The sequence below is a fragment of the Rhinocladiella mackenziei genome (assembly GCF_000835555.1).
Source record: "Rhinocladiella mackenziei CBS 650.93 unplaced genomic scaffold supercont1.3, whole genome shotgun sequence".
Taxonomy (NCBI): domain Eukaryota; kingdom Fungi; phylum Ascomycota; class Eurotiomycetes; order Chaetothyriales; family Herpotrichiellaceae; genus Rhinocladiella; species Rhinocladiella mackenziei.
In genome coordinates this window covers 2,111,452-2,131,538 of record NW_013550602.1, presented here as the reverse complement: position 1 = coordinate 2,131,538, position 20,087 = coordinate 2,111,452, and the positions used below count along the sequence as shown (strand labels likewise).

General features: G+C 51.3%; 7 protein-coding genes across 7 annotated transcripts; 6 read left to right on the top strand and 1 right to left on the bottom strand.

Annotated features, from left to right (window-relative positions):
- Window positions 1-694: 694 nt before the first annotated feature.
- On the bottom strand, window positions 695-1,482 carry Z518_04295 (uncharacterized protein; the record flags this gene model as incomplete). The annotated part of the gene is made up of 2 exons (XM_013418002.1): window positions 695-1,150; window positions 1,207-1,482. 2 exons carry the CDS (start codon window positions 1,480-1,482, stop codon window positions 695-697), a joined length of 732 nt encoding a protein of 243 aa, XP_013273456.1.
- Window positions 1,483-1,811: 329 nt separating this feature from the next.
- Window positions 1,812-3,618, top strand: Z518_04294 (uncharacterized protein; the record flags this gene model as incomplete). Its single annotated transcript, XM_013418001.1, has 2 exons — window positions 1,812-2,158; window positions 2,211-3,618. The coding sequence occupies 2 exons, from the start codon at window positions 1,812-1,814 to the stop codon at window positions 3,616-3,618; spliced, it is 1,755 nt and encodes a 584-aa protein (XP_013273455.1).
- A 1,223-nt stretch (window positions 3,619-4,841) lies between these two features.
- Z518_04293 (N-acetylglucosamine-6-phosphate deacetylase) lies at window positions 4,842-7,468 on the top strand (the record flags this gene model as incomplete). The annotated part of the gene is made up of 3 exons (XM_013418000.1): window positions 4,842-5,820; window positions 6,212-6,492; window positions 6,620-7,468. The coding sequence occupies 3 exons, from the start codon at window positions 4,842-4,844 to the stop codon at window positions 7,466-7,468; spliced, it is 2,109 nt and encodes a 702-aa protein (XP_013273454.1).
- A 625-nt stretch (window positions 7,469-8,093) lies between these two features.
- On the top strand, window positions 8,094-11,919 carry Z518_04292 (uncharacterized protein; the record flags this gene model as incomplete). The annotated part of the gene is made up of 5 exons (XM_013417999.1): window positions 8,094-8,339; window positions 8,363-8,410; window positions 8,432-8,842; window positions 8,902-10,345; window positions 10,403-11,919. 5 exons carry the CDS (start codon window positions 8,094-8,096, stop codon window positions 11,917-11,919), a joined length of 3,666 nt encoding a protein of 1,221 aa, XP_013273453.1.
- Window positions 11,920-13,075: 1,156 nt separating this feature from the next.
- On the top strand, window positions 13,076-15,544 carry Z518_04291 (uncharacterized protein; the record flags this gene model as incomplete). The annotated part of the gene is made up of 1 exon (XM_013417998.1): window positions 13,076-15,544. One exon carries the CDS (start codon window positions 13,076-13,078, stop codon window positions 15,542-15,544), a length of 2,469 nt encoding a protein of 822 aa, XP_013273452.1.
- Window positions 15,545-16,002: 458 nt separating this feature from the next.
- On the top strand, window positions 16,003-17,535 carry Z518_04290 (uncharacterized protein; the record flags this gene model as incomplete). Its single annotated transcript, XM_013417997.1, has 3 exons — window positions 16,003-16,271; window positions 16,336-16,526; window positions 16,580-17,535. 3 exons carry the CDS (start codon window positions 16,003-16,005, stop codon window positions 17,533-17,535), a joined length of 1,416 nt encoding a protein of 471 aa, XP_013273451.1.
- A 489-nt stretch (window positions 17,536-18,024) lies between these two features.
- On the top strand, window positions 18,025-19,698 carry Z518_04289 (uncharacterized protein; the record flags this gene model as incomplete). The annotated part of the gene is made up of 1 exon (XM_013417996.1): window positions 18,025-19,698. One exon carries the CDS (start codon window positions 18,025-18,027, stop codon window positions 19,696-19,698), a length of 1,674 nt encoding a protein of 557 aa, XP_013273450.1.
- Window positions 19,699-20,087: the final 389 nt, after the last annotated feature.

Sequence of the window (20,087 nt, the reverse complement as noted above, 5' to 3'; positions counted from 1 at the left end):
AATGACGCCGTATTGGTGAGAGGAAGTTGAGTAGTGCTGGTTTCGTCCGAGTCTGGTTCTATTACTCTGAGGTATGAGCAAGAAGGCGGTGGGAATTATGCTCATTATGTGTCAAAGGCTGCTTTGAACCTGATGGCCGAACAATCGTCGTTTGATCTGAAAGACAAAGACATTGCTGATTGTGTTTATACACTCCAGACAAACCCCCAGTGTCAACATGGAAGACCCACGCGTGCCTTACTGGCCTTCACAGTTCCATGAGAACTGAAATGACCAGGGCCGCAGGATTCGACAAGTACTGAGATGGCGGTGCACTCGAGCCGAAGAAGCTGCCAGGATATTGAGCGATTGGGTTTTAAAAAAAAAATAATAATAATAAAAAATACCTCGCCATGGACAAGACAGGGTCCTACTGGGGCCCGAGAGGTACTGAGATATCGACAATTGGAACGTTTCCATGGGTGAAGATATGGCAAAGGATGGCCCTGTCCAGCGAGCCCGGTAAATTTTGAGCACATACCTACGAACCATATGTTCTGAACCCATGAACAACAGCCAAGTTCCATGAGATCTGGAGAGCTTCAAAATCTCCAATGGTCCTGACTCAACTTGATTAGACTCCAAACAATTCCAGTCGTTCAGGTCGTAGAAAATCATCATGTCGTTAACCCTGACGCGAGTTGGTCCAAAATTATCATTGAAGACAAATGGCATAGAATGCCTCTTTTGCGACACTTCCAGTCCCGTCATAATCAAACTCTTCAACCATGGCTTGAATTTCCTCATCCTCAAGCCCGGTTTCCCCCAGCTCACGGGACACCCTCCGGATGTCCTCGACTTCTATGTAACCCCTTTGATCAGGGTCGAACAGAAGCAGGGCGCGTTCCACTTCGTCTGTCGGATCCCGCTCAAAAACCTTTTGCGCCGCAATGCGCTGAAATGCATTTTGGGGGAGAAGAAGTTGGCTTGAATGATACGATTGTTGTCCTCTCCCAGGAGGACCTCTTTTAAATTGCGGTTTGGGCACGCCGTGCGACTGCATTATCTGCGCGACTTCGGGTTTGGGAACGGAAAATCCCAGGGATCGCATGGCGACGCGGAGTTCGTGATAGTCCAAATGGCGATCTCGGTCAAGGTCAAATAGTGAGAACTACAGAAGAATGTATCAGCGTTACGAAGAAACCCGACGGTTCGGCCAGCGCGTACTGCTTCGTTGATTTCATCCTTTTGCTCTTCGCTGAGTTCACTCAGGGCATTTGATTCCTTCTCCATACTTTGTCTTCCTCCCAACGCGCCATGCTGCTGTTGTGTCGCCGTCGACTGCCCGAATTGATATGGCTGCTCCGGCCGTCGGCCAAAGGTCGACTGAGCATATGGTTGTGGAGGAAGAGCGGCGCCGGATTTCGGGGCAGGGCGATCGGGCAGTTTACTCGACGAAGCGTAGACATTTCGAGTCGGAAATGAGGGATTTGCTTGAGACATTGACTTTTCTTGAGACAGGGCAAATGCGCCGTTGTTAGCTCAATGGTCCTTGCCGATACATGTATGTTGGTTGGTACCTCAACTGCGACAAGCAGCCCAAGGTGAATGTTTATGAGGCTCTGCGCGTAGCCGCGACGCGCTCGGCCGGGCTTTGTGGCTGGCAAATTTCGGGTGCCAGGCTTATTACCTAATAATCCTGGCGTCCTCTGAGATAACATCGAGTTTCTCGAAATCACGAGTCTCTGTGTAATTGACTAGTCATTAAGCAACGGGGCCGTAGGATTTCATACGTTTTCCTTCTGGTGGAACAACATGGTCTTGCGACGAATATGCAGAAGGCTCGATGCTTGCAGCGATATGACAGCCGGATAATCATACACTTCGACTATGATTGCTTTTACGCCTCCGTGGTGGAAAATGAGAACCCTGTTCTCAAATCCGTGCCTCTCGCGATTCAGCAGAAACAGATTGTGGTAACTTGCAACTACGAAGCTCGGAGGCGAGGCCTTCGCAAAATGCAGCTCATCACTGAGGCCAAACGAGTTTGTCCAGAGGTCGTGATTGTTCTTGGTGAGGATTTAACTAAGTTTCGTGATGCATCCAAGGACTTGTACGGATTTCTGCAGCAACGCATCTGGAGCGGAAGGGCAGAAAGACTCGGGTTCGATGAAGTTTGGTGTGTTTCCGTCTACCTCAGGCAGTGGGTGTGGTTGCTTACAATGCGGCAGGCTAGATTGTACCGACATGGTCGACTGCAACGCAGACTTACTGAACCACAACGACCTCGCTCACTCTTTCTTCTGCCTAAACAGGGACGATCCTACCATTGGTTTTGAATACGATGCCTCGAGCGTGTTTGGTCCCACTTATCCTGTTGCTCCAACGAGCTCGATTCGGTTGTCGGAGGAAGAGGAACGATTACGCCTTCGCTTGGTGCTTGGATCCCACCTCGCCCGACATCTTCGTCATGAGCTGGAGTCTCAGAAAGGGTACACGGCGACTGTGGGAATTGCCACAAACAAGTTGCTGTCGAAACTGGTGGGCAATGCCAACAAGCCCCAAAACCAGACCACGATCATGCCGCCATTTGAGTCTGTCGGACTACCAAACACCGTGACAACATTTCTTGACGAGCATGATATCGGTAGAATTCCTGGAATTGGCTTCAAGCTCGCTCAAAAAATCCGGGCGCGTGTGCTGGGTCGGCATTCAGAATTCTCCGAAGGGCTTGTCTACGGAGGCACAAAGGAGTCAATATCCGTGCTCGATGTTCGTTCCTATCCTGGAATGGGACCGGAACTGCTTGAAGAAGTCCTTGGTGGTCCAGGTTCGCCCAAAGGCATCGGTGGAAAGATCTGGGAGCTGATTCACGGAATTGACGACAGCGAAGTGGGCAAGGCGAAGCGTATTCCCTCTCAGATCAGTCAAGAGGACTCGTACATGAAATACCTGCACACCTTTGAAGAGGTCAAGAAACAGCTACATCTCCTGGGTGAAAGATTGATCCGCCGTATGCACATGGACCTCCTGGAGGACGTCACGGAGTCATTCGATACGGAGGCAGCCACTCGGCGTCGGCGATGGATTGCACATCCACGCACATTGCGCTTGTCCACAAAACCTCGACCACTACGCAGTCCAGACGGCATTCGAGCAAGGGCATTCCATCGCATCTCCCGGTCAGCGCCCATGCCCAATTTCGTGTTCAGCCTGACTGAAACACCTTCTCTTCTTGCAAATCGCTTGGTGGAGGAAGCTCTGGTGCCTATGTTTCGCAAACTTCACGAGAAGGCTGGCTGGAATCTCAGCTTGATCAATGTCGCGGCGACCAATATGGCAGAAGCAGCGGCTGAGAATAAAGATAGCGAGGGGAGAGACATTGGCAGGATGTTCCGGCGGCAGGACGAAGTCCTCAAAGATTTCAAAATCACCGTCGAACCAGATTCTCTCGAAGAAGCTCTTTCGCTTGGGTTACCCACCACAGCGAAGACAAAATCAAACGCTGATTTCCAGGACGGTGGTGAATGGGACTCCGACGATAGCGGGAGCCCCGAGGCGGAGCGATGCGATATTTGTCTAAAGATCATTCCATCGTTTGCATTGGCTGCGCATCGGAGGTACCACGAACTGCTGTAGACGATTAGAGAATTCGTCCGACCATTAGCCAGACACGCCATCTCCAATGAACAGACGGCCCATAGCAATAATACCTAACTAGATAGTGAAGAAAACGATGACGGTGGCTCAGCCCCGGCCACTCAAGGAGAGGCCGAAGAGGATTTTGATCATCAGCCAATTAGAGACATGGATTATCTTTCTTTCCTCGGCACTCGGATCCACGTTTTTCCATGCCGTGTTTCGGGGGGTGCAGGTGCATGACTCGCGGCGGACCAACTGGGGACTGCCCACGGTCAAACATGCTTGCAAACACCCCGACGCCAACCTGCGAACCTTGTTTCTGAACTTGGCCTTCTGACCATTTCCGCGCGGCCTATTTTCATCAGCCTCCCCAATTCCGCCGTGCGTTCTTATTCAGAGTTTTTTCCCAATCGTCCGTTCTCTGCCCCCAAATCCACCCATTCGCCATCTGGCCTCTTCTTAGCCCAGGTCCATTCTCCTATCCCGGGCAATTCGACGCTGAAAATAGAGGCCCTGTGTTTCCAACATCCGATCAAGACCACGTTTTCCCTCATCGTGTCTAGCCTCACCCCAGCAAGTGTTCCTGAATCCTGATCCTCGCCAAAGAAAGCGCCCAATGCAAGATCTATCCTTACCCCAGCTCTCTACTTCGGCCCAACAACAAAGCCACAGTCGTTGTCATTCTCCGTCCTCCAAACGGCAAGTCCGCTGATTCCCCAACTGGGAAGGGATCATGGTTGAAATTTACGGTACCATCTTGACCTGCGTGGCGGCATGCGAGTCTCCTCGTGGCGATTGCCCAGATGACGTGGTGGGTAGGTATATCCTTATGTATATCTTCCACCACACTATATCAGCTGCCCCCCTCCGGTCCTTGTTCCTTGACGACGCTGCCTATACTTAGGTGAGGTCTATAGACGCCTTGAGCACCTGGTGAACTTCATTTGGGTTCTGTCTCGCTGTGGTAGGCCACACCATAAAAGGCCCCCCTGGTTGTTTGGAGCTGTGCTCACACCCCATGTGTGCTTATGCACTACGACACCCCCCCCCGGGATGATCCCTTAGTTCTCGAATAAATCCTGCCGCAGAACTCCTCGATCCGCTTAGTCCAGCCATAAGAAAGTGCATACGAGGCCCTCGTGGATTGAAAACTTCAGTTTCCTTCCATTTATTTGATGCACGGACCTTTGGCAGAGTCAGAGTCTACGACCAAGACCAACATGCTAGCGATATCAATGCCACCGCCGGCACCTCACCTTCTCAGCCCAGTCAACTCTCTGTCTCCGATCTCTCCAGAAAATCTCCGAGGTCTTCATCCCATGTCATCAGGAAAGCGGCCGAAGCTGTCGCTGAAAACTTCCGATCTTACCCCAGCGTATAGCAACTCGGGCAACAGTCGAAATGCTATTGCCACTGATGCAACTGAAACTCCTACCACATTGAACACATTTGTCAATACCTTCGACCTCACATACAGACCATCGCCAGTTTCCATAGCCCCTTCCTCTGGCGCGCATTTCCAGCAGAGAACAACCGGTCGCCCACCATCACCAACTACGAAATCGTTGGATCAGCCTTACAATCTGAATTTGCCGTTCGGAGTGCAACCGATACTAAAAAATAGTCCTTTACTCCGGGATGTTCGTCGTCTGTCCACCTGTTCGGCAGGCTCAACCCCTCGGCTTGCTGGAAGACGAGTTTTCTTCCCAGCACCCAAGAAGGTAGCTTTTCGCGCGGTACTGGAAGAGAACATTGTCACGAAGGAGTATGTTATGCGCCACGTTGACCTGAGCTCTTCGGAGGATGAATCTAATTCTTCCGATGCGGAAAAGTCGATTGAAGCCTCACCTGATGAAGGTGGAAATTTCGTCAACGACCGCCAAATTCGTGTAGATGAATATTCGTCACGGGGGAGGAAGAAACGGAAGTCGAGGACTGTTTCCGATATTTCCACACAAGAGATTGACCGTGGTAGGGGTAAGAGGTCACGAAGTATCTCTGCAGGCAGAACCAAGCGAAAGAGAAGGAGATGGGAATGGACGCTAGAGACCATGGAAAATACTAAGGTCGCATCTGAGAAGGACGACCGAGATGGTGAAGGTGATAAAAGACCTGCAGTGACTGAATCTCAGTCCATGGGAGGTCGCGATGGTCCTGACGGAGCCGATCAGGTTGAGCAGGACGCAGACGGCCAATCCGGTAAGAAGATCTGAAGTAATAGAAAACCCGGCAGCTCGAAAGAGTTGCATGTAAATGCAGGTAAAAATAGTTGCCTTAAGAGGTATATTATAAAAGCATGGGAGCCAGACGGAATATGCTTTGCCGAAATTTGAAACACCCTGTTCCCTTGGCCCACAGCTAAAGAACCTCTATCAGTGACCATCAATTCCTTTCATTTTCAGCACCTTTGCCCAGTCTTCCGTCTTGGATATTTGTTCATTGGTGAGAACCGTGTTCCTGTATTGTAAGGCGAATTTGCATCCGATTCATATCGCCGTCGATGGTCATCGGTCATCTTGGGTCATGGAGCAGGCCTTGAAATGTTTCACCAACTGCCTGCTCTGTAGGTCCGGGGAGTTGATTGCCCAAGATCTCTACTTCAGCTCTGACACAGGTATCATCACACCGAATTACTACTATCGAATAGACGGCGTTGAGAGGATAGATTTGAATGGTCGAGTGGTTGCGCCCGGGTATCTGGATCTGCAAACCAATGGCATGAACGGCGTCCACTTCGCACAATTGGCTAGGGACAATGACAGTTTGGGAGACGAGCGGAAGTTAGAACAAGTCAGCAGAATGGAAGTCAGTCATGGCGTGACGGCCTGGTACGCGACCGTGCCTACTGTGGACGTTTCCCGGTGGAAAAAGGTTTGAGGATATCCGTTCGTCATTTTATCCCGTCTTGTGCCACTAATGGGATCGAGGGCCGGAAGGGCATAGCGAGGCACTCAGATCACTACTCAGCCGGACTGTACACGAGCTGACTTGACTGAAGATAGTCCCGGCCTTGAAACCACGAACATTTGACATGGGGGCAGAACTACTCGGTGCCCATGTCGAGGGACCGTTCCTCAATCCTTCAAAAAGGGGAGCACACAATGCCGCGTATCTGCGGGAACCGGCACAGATATCCCCTTCGATCCTGTACGGGGATGAGAATCTCAAGGACACGGTGAAATTGATTACATTGGCTCCGGAACTGCCCGGGTCTACAACACTTATTGGACAGCTACAGGAAGAGTTTCCTCACGTTATCATCTCGTTGGGTCATTCGGCGGCGACGTACGACGAGGGCCTGGCAGCACTCCAGTTGGGTGCTCGAGCACTGACGCACGTCTTCAATGCAATGGGGCCTTGGCATCACAGAGATCCTGGACTGGCAGGACTCATAGCAACTGGGAAATGCTATTTTTCTATCATTCCGGATGGAATTCACCTACACCCTTCAGTCTTAACTTTGTGCATGCGTGCAGATCCAAGGAAGTGTGTCTTCATCACTGATAGTATTGAACTGGCCGGATTACCCGATGGCGTCTACCCGGGACATGATCAAATTTCCAGCCGCCAGCTCAAACAGGGCAACAAGGTTACAATCGAGGATACAGACACGCTCATCGGGAGTTGTTGTACGTTGGACGAATGCGTGCGGAACGCGATGGCATTTACTGGCTGCAATCTGGCCGAGGCTGTGCAGTGTGTAACAGAGAACATTGCAGATATGATGGGAGAGAGTAAGAGAGGAAGGCTTGAATCTGGACGGAGGGCCGACTTCGTTATTCTGGATCAGGAGGGACAGGTTGAGGAGACATGGACGAGTGGGAGTAAGATCTGGTCGAAGTCATGACGGATGCCACCTTTTTTGGGGGGGGGGGGAGCTCACATGCAGCCAACCGCCTGCAGGAGGCGGGGACCGAGCTCCTTTTAGAGGCGAGGATGATCTCGTTATCTTGTACTCAGACCGAGAGATCTGGGGGTGACAGGTATCGAGAATGAAGTGAGAAAAGGTGGAGATGTCAAAAGCGATCAGAGCGTAGATGTACTGAGGGCCAGTAGTGCTAAACTCTATCGTTATCCGAGTACTTAGCGAAAGGGCACCTTAATTCCATGTTAGAGTTTTCTGGTGGCCTGTTGCCCAGGCTCGTTCTGGATGGGATTTGGCTGGGGAAACTTCCTCCCTTACGTCACTCGGCCTGCGATTAACATCATGCTCTGCCTCCGAGCCAGCCAAACAATGACCGACTGACATGCTCAATGCTCTATCCAAGTTTTTATTTCCGCTGCTCGCCTCTCTTTCCTGGGGCTTTTCATTCCTCTCCGCTTCTCTGTCTTTCGTTGCCAGTAAGGAGCTTGCCGTCCGGAGGGGTGGCTACCTGGTTTTTGGTCTCCTGCACTCAATTCAGTCCACCCTTCCTTTTCCTGTCCTCTCCTTAGTCGGATCCTAACACAATCGTGTCACCTGCAGCATGACCATGGCAGCCCAGCAACAGAGAATAGGAAAGCCCTGGAGCGGTGGCAATAGAATCCCAAATATTAAAGAGTTCGTCACCAATCTCGACAAGGAGAAGGCCGAGCGAGATAGACTTCTCGACGAACAATATGCCACTCAGCAAAGGCGGGACTTGTCTGAAGTTACCCCTCACCAGGATGAGAAACCAAAGGTGGCAGGAAAGACAGTAACAGACCCAGTCACTGGCAGGCAAGTCGTCATTGCAGATGTTGGCCAGGAATACATGGCTAGGGCAGACAACCCTCAGGCATGAACTCGTCTCTTTTCCCTCCGAAGATCGTTCCATTGACTCCTGTGTAGTTGTCAGTCCCAAATGCCAGTCTCGGCAAACCTACACCCATCAAGACAGACGCCTCTCAGAAGAACCCAGAGTACAAGGAGAAGCAAGACTTCACAGCTCCCCCAGACCCTGTTGCGGAGGGTACCACATCAGATGTACCCATTCATGGCGAGAAAACCAATATCTTGTTCCACCCCACACCCTCAGTCAGCTATGAGCCGATGTTCGAGGTCCTCGAGAAGCGTGCTGGGAGTCTTTGTGTTGCCATTCTTCTATCCATCGTTATTCTGGGGAAGATGTTTGGCGGCTCCCTAAAAGGCTTGATTCCTTTGGGTATGTGTTTAGCTTCCGGCGTCTGGCTGTGGATGAAAGAAGTGGTGAGAAGCGGTCGTGAAGTTGAGTGGAGCAGCGAACAGAGCAGAGGAGAAACTGTATGTCCTCCCCTTGGTGGGTCCCCTTCCACCGATCAAAACAATGCTGACCTCTCCAGGCTACAGCGAATCTCCTACCGGAGTCTGTCGAATGGATGAATACCTTCCTTGGTGTTGTTTGGGGCTTGATCAATCCGGAGATGTTTGCGGCAGTAGCAGACACTCTAGAAGATGTCATGCAAGCGTCTGTCCCCAATGTCATTAACAATGTCAGAGTGGCGGAAATTGACCAAGGAAGCAATCCAATTCGCGTCCTGAGCTTGCGTGCACTTCCAGATTCCAAGGTGCGAGACCTCAAGCAGAGCATCCATGAAGGAAACAAGAAGATGAAAGATCCTCAAGAGGCAGCAGCCGACGAAGACGGCGGAGACTACTACAATCTTGAAGTCGCTTTTGCTTACCATGCGAAACCTGCTGGAGCCACTGCCTCTTCTCATGCCCGGAATATGCATATGAATCTTGTCTTCTATCTGGGGATCAAAGGATTGATCGGTGTTCCCTTACCTGTATTTGTCGAACTTCAGGAACTGATTGGAACTGTTCGACTGCGGTTGCAGATGACATCCGAGCCGCCTTTTGCAAAGAATCTTTCCTTCACTTTGATGGGCGTCCCTCATGTCCGAGCAGGCTGCATTCCAATGATCAAAAGTGGGGTTAATATCCTCAACCTGCCTTTGATCTCAAACTTCGTCAACTATGCGGTGGCAGCCGCTGCGAGTCTGTATGTTGCTCCGAAGTCCATGCAACTTGATCTCAAAGCCATGTTGCAAGGTGACGACGTCACCAAGGACACCCAGGCAATCGGAGTTGTGTGGGTCCGCATTCATCGTGCCGTTGGCCTCAGCAAGCAAGATCGCCGTGGAAGCAAATATGGTGGAAGCGATCCGTACATCAACCTGTCCTTCTCCAAATACGGTAAACCAATGTACTGTACTAGAGTCATTACCGATGACCTCAATCCCGTGTGGGAAGAGGCAGCGGCCCTTCTAGTTACACCAGAGCTGATCAAAGCTGATGAACAACTGAGTGTTGAATTGTGGGATTCTGACCGCAACTCGGCCGACGACATGGTTGGCAAAGTGGAACTGTCCATGCGAAAGATGATTCAACACCCAGGCAAGATGTATCCGCTGATTTCGAAGCTGTCTGGTGTGCAAGAAGGAACTGAAATGCCCGGTGAATTGCATTGGGAGGTGGGTTACTTTGGCAAGCCCAAATTCCGGCCAGCACTTCGCACCGACGGCAAGAACAAGAACCTGCCCGATCAATTCAAGGATGACGCCCAGTTCCAAGACGAGAAAGGCACCCTGGACTCTGAGGATTCTGATGCCGTAGCGCATACGCCTCCTGATCCCTTGTGGCCCAGTGGTATCTGCAGTGTTATTGTCCACCAGATTGTCAACTTGGAGCTTGAAAATATTAAAGGTAGCGATGGGAATAGAAAGGGCAAGGAATTTGAACCAGCCAAGCCATATGGTGAGGCTACGGAAGAAGAATCTAACAGTACGTAATTTGTGACCCCACTCTTGACGAGTGGGAGTGCTGCTGACACGAGAACAGAACTGCCGACTTCTTATTGCACGATCTTGTTCAACGATGTACTCGTCTATCGCACTCGCGCTAAGGCCGTCAGCAGTAAGCCCATCTTTAACGCGGGTACTGAACGTTTCATGCGTGACTGGAGATCCGGCATTGTCACAGTCACGGTCCGCGATCAACGAAATAGAGAACACGATCCCATTTTGGGTGTGGTGCCTCTTCGATTGTCCGAACTGTTGGCGACGAGCTCTCAAGTGACAAGATGGTATCCTCTCGATGGTGGTATCGGATTTGGTCGTATTAGGATCTCCATTCTGTTCCGAAGCATCGAAACTCGTCTTCCCCCCCACATGCTGGGCTGGGATGTCGGGACCTTTGAATTTCTCTCGGAACAAATTGTCGCTTCTGGGTGGAAACAAAACACGAAGCTCAAGCTCCGAACGGGAGGTAGTGTTGGTAAGATTCCTCGAACACATTGCCATAGCAATGAAGCGGGTGACGGTGTTTATTGGGATACCTCTCCTGAAAATAACCACCACGTCCGTCTCCCCGTCAAGCATCGATATCGGTCGCCGGTCATCTTTGAATTCTACGTGGCAGGCAAACGGGGCGCCATGGCGTATGCGTTGATTTGGCTGCAGAATCTGGTCGACAACGAGGAGACACCTCTTGACATTCCGATTTGGAAGACGAAGAATGGAAACCGACTTGTCCAGAACTACATCACCCCAGACAATGTCCAAGCCTTCATAGAGAAGGGATTGGAAGACCTGGAGGAGGTTGGACGACTCCAATTCCGGGGCCGGTTCAAGGCTGGCATGGACGAGTCGCACCGAGACTTCGTCGTGGACAACGACACGCGCGAGACATTTGAGACGTTTGAGGCGTGCTTGACTGAGGGTGTGCGACAACGAGTGGTCGAGGCGGAGGTGCCCGAGAATATCCAAGACCTGCACGCTGCATCTTTGATCCAAGGGCGGGACATTCTCCTGCAGGAGACGTCTGAGAAAGACAGACGCAAGTGGCTGAGCAAATCGGGTGAGGACTGGTCCGGAGCTTTTAGCCATGATCCGAGGGCGTACACCAACAAGAAGCTCCAAAAGATAGCCGAGCCGGGCGTGGACGATCCACCTCATGACCCTTACAATCCGTCGAGTGATGACGAGGGTGTAAAGGGCACGAGCGCCAGCTCTGATCTGGGCATGGTTGATGCGACCAACGCTCCGGAAGAGGGATTCAGCAGCCACGTCAACGGGCACAGGGAGAGCAAGGGCGAATCAGGCGGACGTCCGAGCATGGCGACGACCGCCACCAATTCATCAAATTCGGTGCTGCCAGTGGCCAAAAAGGATGCCAATTGGGAGAACAAAGCTGAAAAGAGAGCGGAAGAACGCAAGCACCGTGGATTGTCGCAATGGACGCCGGCGAGGAACGTCAAGTTTGCGAAAGATGAAGCGAAGATTGGCGTGGGTAAAATCAAGAAAAGGTTTACTGGCGGATTGGGCGGAAGAGAACCTGGTATTGAGACCGAAACGTGAAGACCAGGGAAGCTTGGTGAGTATACTCATGACGTCCGGTGCATGTTAGTATTTGTGTTCTTTTTTACGGGTGGGGTGGGCTTGAGAATATAAAATTTGAGGAGTCTTGAGGCCTGAGGGGGTGAGATTCCCTAAGCGTATGAGGAACGTCTGGGGCGTATGGAAGGGGAATAGAGGGAGCCACAATGCCCAGTACAGTGGCAGAACCTGCGGGATTGTGTGACCTCTTGAGCTCGGGAATCCGGCACTGCAGAGAAAATGATGACTTGGATTTCTTGGAAGGGTAAGCGTAAGAGAGGTAGCGACCTCGAAAAGTACACTAGGCAGAAGTATGGAAAAGCATTTGATTGGGAGAGCGCGTGTTGAGAGATTATGTCAATACGCGCAGCCTAAGGCAGTAAAGTTAGTGTCCGTAGCACAGGAGTAGTAAGGGGAGGAGGTGATTGTGTGATGATCAGTTGCTTAGAAGGGAGGCTGTGACCACATATGCCCTATTTCTTGCAGAAAGCTGAAAGGGTGTTGGTACGCTTACACGTCTTGATGCCTTGGGCTCTAGGCTCGGGAGGGCCTTGTTCGAATAAATACCTGTTCAGTGAGATGGAACAGCATAACACGGATGAATTGATGAACAGTGCTGATGCCAATCTGTTCCCTCGCTCGGTTTAGTGGCTGGGTAGCTTGGCGATAGTACGCGGCCGGCCGGCCAAGTTTGCCCGGGGCTGGAGAAGAGGGGGGGTTGCTGCTAGGTTTAGGCCTTCTATTCTAGGTGTCCGTTGCTCAGCCTCCTTTCTCGCCTGCGCCCTAACCACCGCCTTGTACGGGTATCTTCTCAACTGTCAACCTCCGCTGTTACCATCACCATCCACACAGCTCTTTACCACAACTTCGTCCGTCCCTCTCCGCCTGGGCACACGACGACCCAAACTACACTCGCTGTATCTCGTCCTCATTCTTCCACCCTTCTTTCTCCTTCCCTACCGTCCGCGCTTGTATATCGCGGAGACACCTTCCCAGCCCTCTACTACGTGGGCAGCCTTTCGCCAATATCACGCACACCCCTCGACCTCTTTGACGTTTGCTCACAACCTCCCGTTATTATTCTCATGCGCACGCAATAAATAATATCCAACTTTAATCACCCACCAAACCCTGCGCGATGCGCCTCGTTCACCAGGTGGTTGCGTTAGCCGTATCATGCCTCATCCTCGTCCTTATCACGGCAGTTGATGCCCACTCCCAATCCCGAAATCATTTAAACTACCTATCATTAATTGAGAACCCTCGAATACACACCCCTTCACAAAAGGTACACGCCTATTCCCACTTCGATCTCACCTTCGATCTGCACAGAAACTCTGAACATATCCGATTAAGTCTCGAACCGAATCATGATATCCTGCATCAGGATTCGTACATTGAATTCGTCGATAAAGATGGCCATGTCAGGCACGCCGAGAAGATGCAACGGGAGGATCACAAAGTCTTTCAGGGCAAGTCTTTCATTGTCGACAAGGATGGATCGTCCACATATGTCGGCTGGGCACGAATTGTGGTGAGAAGAGATGGCGTTCATCCTCTGTTTGAAGGGGCATTCACCATTATGGGCAATCACCATCACGTTCAATTGAAGTCTAATTACATGGCCACCAAACATGTCCTCGATCCCGAGCTGGAAGAAGACGATGACGAATATATGGCTGTTTGGCGTGACACCGATGTCAGCCGGCAAGGGCACACGGACCTGAAACGAAGTGCCGGCCTCACCTGTGCTTCGGACCATCTCGAATTCAACACCAACCCCGATCATCCCATCTTTCGAGACTTGATGCTCAAGCGCGATGATGGCTATTGGGGTACCATGTCCGTCTCCAACTTGCTCGGCAAACGGCAAAATATTGATGGCGGTGCTGCTGGAAACGGTAACTCTGCCGGTGTCAACCTCAGGGATACAATTGGGAGCACGGCAGGCTGTCCAACAACTCGTAAGGTCGCTCTCGTCGGTGTCGCCACCGACTGCACCTATACCGCCAGTTTCAATTCCACCGACAGTTTGCGACAAAACGTCATCACTCAAGTCAACACGGCATCCGATCTCTACCAGTCCACTTTCAACATCACTCTGGGTCTCAGAAACTTGACGGTCTCAGATGCGGAATGCCCTGGAACGGCCAGCACCCAAACTCCTTGGAACGTGGGTTGCTCAAGCAGTACGGATATCACTCAACGCCTCAACCTCTTCTCTCAATGGCGTGGACAACGCGGTGACGACAACGCCTACTGGTCCCTGTTTACAACCTGCAACACCGGTGCTGAAGTCGGTCTTGCCTGGCTGGGGCAATTGTGTAACCATGGGGCTACAGAACAAACCGATACCAGCGGCAACGCCCAGAGTGTCACCGGTGCCAATGTCGTTGCAAAGACTTCGACTGAATGGCAGGTATTTGCTCATGAAAGTGGCCATACCTTTGGTGCTGTTCATGACTGCGATTCCAGCACTTGTGCGGATGCCGATACCGTCAATTCCGGTCAATGTTGTCCATTGTCATCCTCGACTTGCGATGCCAATGCCCAGTATATGATGAACCCTTATTCTTCGCCCAGCATCACGACATTTTCACCTTGCTCCGTTGGTAACATATGTAGTGCGCTGGGCCGCAATTCCGTCCAATCAAGCTGTCTCACCGATAACAAGGGTGTCGTCACCATCAGCGGCAATCAGTGTGGTAACGGAATTGTCGAAGAAGGCGAAGATTGTGATTGTGGTGGTGCTGAAGGATGCGGTGGCAATTCGTGCTGCAACCCAGATACTTGCAAATTCAATGATGGCGCCTTCTGTGACCCCAGCAACGAGGGATGCTGTACTAGCACGTGTCAATTTGCGGGTGCAGGGACAACCTGCCGCGCAAGCACTGGCCAATGTGACCCTGCAGAGACGTGCTCTGGTACGAACGGCACTTGCCCTGCAGATACCACTGCTCCTGATGGGACCGACTGTGGGGATGGACTCCAATGTGCCAGTGGTCAATGCACCAGTCGTGATCTTCAGTGCCAGACCCTCATGGGCAGTTATACCTCGGATAACGACACCTATGCCTGCAACAGCCAGACTTGCAGCTTGAGCTGTGCCAGCCCTGATTTTGGAGCAAATGTCTGTTACAGTATGCAACAAAATTTCTTGGATGGTACTCCTTGTGGTGGTGGCGGACACTGTGAAAATGGTGTTTGCAAGGGAAGCACGCTGGGAGGCGAAGTCAAATCATGGATTGACGACAATAAAACATTGGTGATTGCTCTGGCTAGCGCCCTCGGCGGTCTTCTTTTGCTCGCCGTTCTCGGATGTTGTGTACGAGCATGCAGACGACCCAGAGGAAAGAAGTTGGATGGAATGGTTCCCACGGGGCTTCGACACAAGAAGGCAGTTCATGGTGGCGCACTCCGGGGAGGTTGGAATGGGCCACCCATCCCTGATCAAATGAGAGATCGTGGTTATGGTGGTGGATGGCAAGCATCACCTGTACAAATGCAACCCCCGGCACAAGGATGGTATCCTTCTCAGCCGCCGCCCGCTTACGGCTGGGGAGATGGATATCCTGCAAATCGGGGGAACAGTGTTAGGTATGCCTGAAGAGGAAAGGACTGTGAATAAAAGAAAAGGAGGCTGACGAGAGCTGGAGGCATCGTATATGCCTGACATTGCATGATCATATGCGTCAGCGGGATTGATATGGGTTTGGATTGCGAACTGCATTGCATAGGGCACGGCGTAAAAGCATTGTGAATACTTTGATACGACCTCTGACGACCAAGTGGAATGAGTGAGTTGCACCGAAATTTGGGCTATGGGCTCTGACTGAAATCTGTAATCTTGAAGAACGTAGATGAAAAGATGAGTCTTGAAATATATTGAGTCGAGTTGATATTAATTGGCCACCCCTCCGATCTCCGATATCGTAATATTTTCCAGTTCTCACTGTACCCGAGTTTCTTTTTGCATGACGGCGTTCAAGGGCGTGTGACTTGTTGGGCTCTGTCGCAATTCTCACACAAAATCAGACAATTTTCATCAGCCCATTCTCTGTTCTCATGAACTTCTCTTTCTCAGCTACTACAGCGGCAGTCAAATCAGCCTCTCGTCAAGTCACTCCAGCTGGACTCCTACCCTCTGGCAGTCCACCCTGGTTGACACGCTCTACCGTTCGCTGTCGCAACATATCCTCCACCTCCAGAATGGATGCCAAATTCGCCCCCGCGAAGCGTGTCGCGGGGCAGAGACAAGACGTATGGTCTATCGTCAATGAGGCGGCAGCTGCGTCTCCCGTACAACCTATCGTCAATATGGGTCAAGGGTTTTTGTGAGTATGCAGCATTGGCAATGGTTCCGCATTTTGGGATCTTTGCGCTAATGATCGGACGCAGTGGTTACAATCCTCCTCAATTCGTCATCGATGCGGCAAAGAGTGCCCTTGATCGCGTAGACTGCAACCAATATTCCCCCACCAAAGGTCGACCGAGGCTGAAAGCGGCCCTCGCCGATGCGTATACACCCTTCTTTGGCAGAAAATTGAACCCCGAGACAGAAGTGACTATTACAACCGGGGCCAATGAGGGTGTGTTCACGAGCAAGGACAAGAAAATGGATAGTCGGACTGACGAGTTTCAGGCATGTTGAGCGCATTCATGGGATTTGTCGAACCAGGCGACGAGGTCATAATTTTTGAGCCCTTTTTTGATCAGTATCTCAGTAACATCGAAATGCCCGGCGGTACAATCAGATATGTGCCGATGCATCCTCCTGCAGACGGCGCGGAACGTACGTCTTCGGCAGCAAACTGGACCGTTGACTTTGAAGAGTTGGAAAAGGCATTCAATCCCAAGACCAAGATGATTGTCATTAATTCACCGCATAACCCGGTCGGCAAAGTCTTCAGCAAAGAGGAACTCACACGGATCGGAGATCTTTGCCTTAAGTATCAAGTCATCATTCTCTCGGATGAGGTTTATGATCGTTTATACTACGTCCCGTTCACTCGGATAGCGACTCTTTCTCCCGAACTGGCCAAAATCACACTCACGGTTGGATCCGCGGGCAAAAATTTTTATGCAACCGGTTGGCGAGTTGGGTATTTGATTGGACCTCCCGATCTTGTCAAATACGTTGCTGCAGCTCATACCCGGATCTGCTATTCAAGTGTCTCTCCGCTTCAAGAAGCGGCCGCAATTGGTTTCGAACAAGCTGATAAAGTCGGATTCTGGGACCAAGCTGTCAAGGAAATGAAAGGCAAAATGGACCGCTTCTGTGAAGTCTTTGATGAACTCAATATTCCTTACTCGATTCCCGAAGGTGGCTATTTCGTTCTGGCCAATTTCTCAAAAGTCAAACTCCCCGAAAACTACTCGTTCCCGGACCATGTCAAGGACCGACCGCGAGATTTTAAGATGTCTTGGTTCTTGATTATGGAACTGGGTGTCGCGGCAATCCCTCCGTCGGAGTTTTACACCGATGAACGAGCGCATTTGGCTGAAGATTGGATGAGATTTGCCGTTTGTAAGAACGATGATGTCCTTGAAAATGCAAAGGCTCGGTTGCGAGGGTTGACGAAATACATGACTGCATAAGGGTATGAGAATGAAGACAGGGCCGGCCGTCTGTGGATTTTACAACGCCCGCATTAGATTGGCTAGAAGGGGATAGAAACAGACAATTCAAACGAAGACCTGAGGCTTGATTGGTTCAAAAGCTCATTCTCAAAATTTTTCTCTCTTTGAGGTCATTTGGCTGAGCTGCTTGGAGAGCTCTAATAGAAACCCCTCGCCTCAAGGAAACAGTGGCATCTTCCAGTAGAAGGTCACCTCGTTGAAGGAATGTATCCGCTGAAAGCTACGTGATGCTTTGCGCGGGCCGGGCCTCTGTCGCGGGGCCCCATGTCATGCGAGGCTTTGTCAAACGCGAAGCAGAGACGCGCGCCCGCCACAGATCCATCTTCTTTTTATCTCTCTTACAGTTTCACAACCCATCATTTTCATCGCAACCACAACCGTGTTTCAGCTTGCAAACACACTATTTTCGAAAACTCGACTCCTCTTTCGAGTTATGGAGTGCCGAAAATGGTCAATTGTCCTATTTGTGGCAAGTCGGTAAAACAAGTCAACATCAACAATCACATCGACTCGAATTGTATCGAAGATGTCGAACAGGAAACCAATCCCACTTCTGTCTCCCACTTCTTCAAAACACCCGTCGCAAAGCGCGACTCCTCCTCTTTCTTCTCGTCTTCCCAACCCGTCCCGTCTCCGAGTGATTCTCGACCAACCTCGGTGAAACGAACATTCGATGTCGCCTCAACGCAACAACTCGACGGTCATGCGCAAGTCAAAAGCGAAGATACGACACAGAATGGCCTTGAGCATCAAATGAGTAAAAAGACAAAGACCAATGCATTTGAGAAAGCTGCTCCGCTCGCTGAGCGGATGCGGCCCAAGACCCTTGACGATGTCTGTGGTCAGGACCTTGTCGGTCCGACGGGAGTTTTGCGCGGGTTGATTGAACAAGATCGCGTTCCGAGCATGATTCTTTGGGGGGGCACGGGAACGGGCAAAACGACCATCGCCCGAGCCGTCGCAAGCATGGTTGGGAGCAGATTCGTCGAGATCAATAGCACAAGTTCGGGCGTGGCCGAGTGTAAAAAGATATTCGCCGAGGCAAAGAGCGAGTTGGGTCTGACTGGTCGCAAGACCATCATCTTCTGCGACGAGATCCATCGGTTCTCGAAGAGTCAGCAGGATGTCTTTCTCGGCCCTGTCGAGGCAGGCCATGTCACGCTGATCGGTGCCACGACCGAGAATCCCTCGTTCAAAGTCCAGAATGCGCTTCTCTCGCGCTGTCGGACGTTCACGTTGCAGAAACTCTCCGATGCGAACATATGTGACATCCTCAATCGCGCACTCGAGGCCGAATGGCATACTTACAGCCCTTCAGCTCTCGTCGATGAGGAGCTGATCAAGTATCTGGCAGCCTTCGCGGATGGCGACGCTCGCACGGCGCTGAACCTCCTCGAACTTGCCATGCAACTATCCCGGCGCCCTAACATGGACGTGGACACGCTGAAACAATCCCTTACAAAAACCCTAGTCTACGACCGCGCAGGTGACCAGCACTATGACACGATCTCGGCATTCCACAAATCCGTACGCGGCTCGGATCCGGACGCGGCCCTGTACTATCTGGCCCGCATGCTTCAATCCGGCGAGGATCCCTTGTATATTGCACGGCGCATGATCGTCATCGCCTCCGAGGATGTCGGGTTGGCAGACAACTCGCTTTTGCCGCTTGTGACGGCCGCATACACCGCCGCCGAGAAAGTCGGCATGCCCGAAGCCAGAATCAATCTCGCACATGCGACCGTGGCATTATGTCTCGCACCCAAGTCGACCAAGGCGTACAGGGGACTCGCGAACGCGATGCACGCGCTCTCAGAACCGGGCGTCGCGGGTCTGCCAATCCCGATCCATCTACGCAATGCGCCGACAAGGTTGATGAAGGAGTTAGGATATGGCCAAGAGTACAAATATAATCCGGACTATGTGGATGGACGGGTCAAACAGGAGTATCTCCCGGAGGCACTGAGGGGGAGGAGGTTCTTGGAAGATCGCGATTTAGGCGACAGAGTCGATGAGGATTTGATCCAAGAGGAAATCGGAACGAAGCAGGATGATGTTGAGTTGGTTGATGTCGAACTGAAGCAAGAAGAACCCGGTGGAAATGGTGATGCCTGGAATTGACGACCACAGCTAAAAAAGGAGTGAACTTCCAGCAGACGGGAGCCATATTCAAACCGATGCAGGTACCTACCATCGACTGGTCCAACACTGCGCCGGCATTTGCCTTGTCAGCTTCAGTCAAACCCATTCATATCGAAATGTTATATGCTTGGTACCGAGTTCAATATCGTGTGTTGGACTTGTTAGGTGTTCCGTGCTACTCCCACAGGCAGACACCCAAGCAGACACAGACTCATGTACTCACTCAAAATCCGATGAGTAAACCCCGAACGAACGAAAGAATAATTTCAAGGCAGAGTGCAACAAAATAAGGATGCACACCGCCACCAATGAAAGCACACTACTTCTTTCCCAGAAATGCTCAATTGCAATCCAGCAATCAGTCGATC